Source organism: Cyprinus carpio, unplaced genomic scaffold (genome assembly GCF_018340385.1).
Source record: "Cyprinus carpio isolate SPL01 unplaced genomic scaffold, ASM1834038v1 S000006585, whole genome shotgun sequence".
NCBI lineage: Eukaryota > Metazoa > Chordata > Actinopteri > Cypriniformes > Cyprinidae > Cyprinus > Cyprinus carpio.
Window position 1 is genome coordinate 3772850 of NW_024879238.1, and position 5322 is coordinate 3778171.

General features: G+C 41.4%; 1 protein-coding gene and 1 long non-coding RNA gene across 2 annotated transcripts; both read right to left on the reverse strand.

The window, feature by feature from the left end:
* Positions 1–2001: 2001 nt before the first annotated feature.
* LOC109047103 lies at positions 2002–2452 on the reverse strand. The gene is made up of 3 exons (XR_006159518.1): positions 2298–2452; positions 2145–2204; positions 2002–2051 (listed from the first exon to the last, which is right to left on the reverse strand). It is a non-coding gene; the product is annotated as an uncharacterized LOC109047103 (long non-coding RNA).
* Positions 2453–2693: 241 nt separating this feature from the next.
* On the reverse strand, positions 2694–4545 carry LOC109047078. Its single transcript, XM_019064809.2, has 2 exons — positions 2954–4545; positions 2694–2882 (listed from the first exon to the last, which is right to left on the reverse strand). Exon 1 carries the CDS (start codon positions 4453–4455, stop codon positions 2977–2979), a length of 1479 nt encoding a protein of 492 aa, XP_018920354.1. The 5' UTR covers positions 4456–4545; the 3' UTR covers positions 2694–2882; positions 2954–2976.
* Between the last annotated feature and the right edge of the window lie 777 nt (positions 4546–5322).

A 5322-nucleotide genomic window follows, 5' to 3' on the forward strand; every position in this document is an offset into this window, starting at 1 on the left:
TCTCTTGTATCTGTGATAAACAATCTTCACATATATATAAAAAATACTTGAGGTAAAAAAAAGTAGTAGAACAGGATATAACTGCAATGCTGGACCTGTGGCACAAGGATTTACAAGCTATATTTAACAATATATAATAAGAGTTAAGCACTATGATAATAATATCCACAGTGAACAGTGTGGATTGGGGAGGGAGATCTGACACTTCTGGCTTCTTTAGGGGGTCTTGATGTTACTGACTGCAGGATAAAGAAAGTGGGTTCCAGTTGTCAGTGATGCTGGGGTGTCAGTAGTCAGCCTAGGCTTTCTAAGGGGTCGGCTGTGGGTCATCCCTCTCAGCTGTCTTGGCGCCTTTTTCCGCCTTCACGGTCAGATGCTCCTTTCAGGTAACGCGTAACGCTAACCTGGACAGCTTCATCAGTGGCATCCTGTGCTGCCGAAGTTCTTCCGGATGGCTCCTGTAGAAAATACAGATCTGTCATTCCATTTGAAATGGCATAATGCCATACACATCTACTTCAAACATTTTTTTTTTTTTTTTTTTTTTTTTACATCCAACTTTACTTTAGAACAATGGTCTTCAGGAACATGTCTCTAAAACATGCTTTATCCCCAACCCTAGTCCAGGTTGTATTGATGGAAAGCAGATTAGAGAAGATACTTTGAAGCATCCGCCAGACAGTTGTCTTTAGGTCCCTCCCACATTTGATTGTCAAAAACCGAAGCTGAAAATCCAAAAATGTTACAAATTACATTTCTCTAGAAGCTTATCATACATAAATATAAAATGCTGTGACAGGCTGTGGATTCAGACTGTAGAATATGCAGTGTACAATCTTAATTCTACTTTTTTACATTTACCCTATGGGTTATAAACTGAAATCAGCACACTTACAAATCATTCCTGGAATGCTCTTTATCCTGCCTCAAACTGTTGTCAAGCAACGCCAAATCTTCCACCTGGGTGTCTAGGGGGAGTAACAGATCCCCTGGCAGGGATAACTCTCCCACAGACACATTGGCACTGGGGAAATGTTGCAGCATAGTGTCCATTTTGTTGTCCATACTACATACAACATCGCCAAACTCTCCAAGGCGCTTCGCAGCATTAAGGTCTGATCTGCACCTACAGGGGTTTAAATAAAATAATAGTCAGTCCTGGTCCCTCAACTACTAAACTATGACATTTATATCTAGGTCTACTACATGTATAGGTGGCCCCAGTGGGAATTAAACCCAACAACCACAGGTGTTGTTTTGCAAGTTGTACCTGATTGCCCAGTGCGAGCAAACGTCTTCAACATTGTCCCAACTTGCTTCACCTGCTCTTGAAGTGAGCCGCTGTCATCCCGAAGCTAAAAAATGAAAGGCATATGGTAATTTTGTACATACATCACGTACTCTTTCCTAAGTTTGACTTTTGTGCATGTTCTTACCTGCTCGGTACAGTGCTTTCCCTCAGAGCTTAGTTCTCCTCTAAGGGCTTGCCTCTCTCCATCACGGCTTGTTTTTTCATTCTGGAGTCTCTGGAAATCTACATTAAAAAAAAAAAAAAAAAAAAAAAAAAAAAACCTACCTAAAGGCACTATTTTCAATACTTTTTAAAACACTGGACACTAAGACATAGGCCTAAAATATACCTTCATAGATGAAAAATTTCATGCTGTACGCATGAGATGCCAGGGGAGTCAAGGGCCAATTACAGAGCGATGACTTTCTCCTATTGATAATCATTGTCGCTTAAAAATATGTTTGAAGTTATTGCATACATTTAATGAATTGGACTTAAAAATGGAACACTTAGTTTAAGCGACATATTACATATACCTCCAGCGTTTTCACAATATGCTGCCAGAGGGTAAATTGCTGCTGGGGGTGTAAAGCTTAGTATGAGCTGGAAGAGCAAACATAACAGCTTTAACTTCAGTGCAGAGTATTGCATATTCAGTAATGAAACTATAATTGAACTGTGCAATGCTAATGGAATGTACAACACACACCTCGACACCTTTCATCCAGAAACTGCTGCGGCGAGTAACCAGTCAAGTGTCCTAATGAAAAACAGATAATGATTAAAGGATTCCTTATCTTAAACAGAAGCAATAGCTTCCAAGACAAAAAACGTCACAAATAACATCACTTACTTGTACTCAAACTCTTGGCTCTGTGAAGTGGAGTCTGGATTTCTGGGGAGAAACCTGGTTCTGAGAAAGAGGAAACAGAAATTTGAAAATCTACTAAAAGGGTATAGTTTAGTGGCAGGATCACAAATCAAGCATCACAGCAATTTTACATACCACCTCTGAAGTCTACAGATGGCACAACATTTTCCTGGTTTTCGGGAATCGATGCAACTTCTGGAGCATCGGGCAGCACTGAAACCTTGTTACCAGGAACAATGTTTTCAAAGCTCAAAAGAGGTTGTCCAAACGACAGCACTGCTGGTGCATCTGGAAGATTAGACTCCTCTTCATCAGAAGAGGCCTGGGATCTGTACTTGGAATTTGAGATTCTCTTTCTCTTTCTCTTCTTGTCATCGTCCGTTTCAACGCTAGAACCTGTTTGGAAACGCACCAAATATCTCATCGCCTCTTGCCAAGATTCTAGAGCAGGGAATAATGAATGAAAGTCAGTTATCCACCATAAACAGACAAAGAAAATACACAGATGAAATGCAGGAAAATCAACTTCATAAACTTAAAATGATGTTTCTCCCAGGTGCTGTGTGGAGGCGTGCAGCGGATGGCTAAATTGTTGCCTTTGTCTTTTTTGCGGAGGTTAAATGGGGGCCAATAGCACATGCCCTCGCTGAGCCACACTTGCGGAACCACTGCAAATGGCTGATCCTCCTCATCAATAAACTGAACAATGGCAAACAGCATCTAAAATAGAAGAAAAACGTGCATAAAGTAAAAATTGATTAATTTCCAGGCAAAATAAATTAAATTCTCACCCCTTCAAAAAAAGCAGTCATTTTTACAAGTGGATCAACGGAAAACCAGCCTTTCCATCCAGGCAAGGAAGAAGATAATATTTCTTCTGCACATTTGCTATAAGGGTATAGCGGAGTGTATCTGATAGGCCAGATAAATGAAAAATGCCTAGCTTGGAAGATTCCACAGGGTAAGTGAAGAAATCGACCATGTTCCGGAACCTCTTGTAGATGAGCAAAGTGTTGTCCATTTCATCAACGACGACATTCTGTATAACAACTATGTCTTTATTTTCCAACAGGACACAGTTGTCTCCCTCTGAACGTTTCACAACAAAGTCTTGAAAGTAACACTCCTCATACTGCTTTTTCACAGAAAGACCGTTGAGAAGTGGTCCATGGTTGTGCTCTCTCAAGGACCTTGTTTTGGAGATGTTTGTTCTTCTGTGCTGACTTCTCTCTGACAATCGGCGAACAACCTGCTCCAGTGGTTGTGCAGGCTTGCGCAACAGTTTGTTCAGACACCCAAGGAAGTTTTCAAATGGGAAGCATGATATGTTATCAAGGACGCCATACTTTTTGGCTTCTTGGCTGAGGTGCACCAATCCATGCATGTTGTATGTCACATGTTCTTTTCCATAAAGCTTGCTGCAGTGATCAACAAAGAGAACCAATATTCTGTGTGCATAGTCTGCAAGGTCAGCACACAGGGACACATTCAGTAGGATGGTGATGCCAACTGAAAGCAGCATGAAGTTGTTGTACACTTGAGTTGGTACAAGGCCTTTTAAGCTGACTGGTCCAGTGTACAAGAGGAACTGCCTGAATTCTGTAGCTTTCCAACGCTCAACATCTTCCATGGATCGTTGCTTCCTGTTGAACTCGCACGGAACATGAGGTGTGAAGGTCAGGAGTACTCTGGAGAGCTCTTTTACCATGCTGGGCGAAAATCTTGTCAGCCGCCGTCCCTTTAGCCAAAGATGCAACAACTTTCTTGTCACTCCAAGGCATACCAGATGCATATAATCCAGTGGGAACTGGGTGACCAAACCAACAGACAACAATGCCAATGGCGTTTCTCCACACTGATGACTGTCATCAGAAAGTTCGTCACGGACTGCATGGTCTAATCTTGGAGCAGAATCTGTTTGAGGAAAGGTCATCCTGTTCTCGTAGTGGACCCCCTTTTGAACACACTTGTCACACCCATAATATCCACTGTGACCTTTCACATTTCGAACAAGTGCACGAGCAGGGGCGTCACAGATAAATGTTGATATTTTGAAAGGAAGTGCTCTCCTTTCAAACAGAACTCCTTCCGCTTCAAGTCGCTGTGCCTCTTCTACAAAAGGATTCAAAAAGTGAAGGCTGCTTGGCTTCTTCTTCCCATAATAGAGACCAATGACAAATGGAAGTTTGTTTTGTTGGACATTACACACGTATTGCTCAATTAAACCAAGAACTGGCCAGAACTGGGCATTTGAGCTTTTGAAAAGTGGAAGTCCATCAACATTAACTTGCATTGAAACTGACGTCAACTTCTGCAATTCAGGAGACACTAAAAACTGTGATAGTATTCCACTTTCAATTCCAGAGTGATGGTATACACCACCTGAGAGTTCTGTTGTTTTAACACAAGTCACTGTTTTCAGAAGGGCTGCCCCAGGGAGTCTTTAGGAAGGGCTTGGATGATCCTTGGACAAAATGGTTAAAGCTACCCAGTGCCACATGGGGGGATCATGTTGTCAATAGCCCACCCCCGCCAATTGTGTCCTTAGGCAATCCTCTTCCTCTCCACTATATTTGCTTCTCATGCCTGAGGAAAAAATCCCTCACCAGGTTCATACACCTCATCAACAGTTATTTCCTGTGCTTCCGGGTTTACAGTTTGTCCATGGCTTGTTGGAGCCATTCCACATGTTGATGTTCATTAACTTCGAGGATTTACTTGGTCAAAGTCAGGAATAACAGCAAAGTAGAGCATCAAGTTTGCAGCTGCAATTTCCTGTTTATCCCTCTCAACTCCTTTCAATATTCGTCTCCTTTGCGGCCCAGTAACTAGACATTGTAACTAACAATGCATTTACCTTTTAAAGCCAAAACGATTGTCAAAAAATATGAACAAAACCGTGAAGTTAACCAGTTATGCTCCGGTCAAGGTATCTGCAAGAAAATGTGAACAAAACCACATTGTTCACGTTAGGAATATACAGTAGCTATGCTGTAGAAAAAAAGAAAAGGAAAAAAGATCAGCCAAACGTGGAACAGTGAAATTGTTAAAAAATAAAATGTACTTATTCAGTGTAGTGATTCAAGTGAACAGCATTGTCCTCAAACATAAAAAGTACAGCACTTCAGATAAATAACTCATCATAATCCCCTTAAATCCT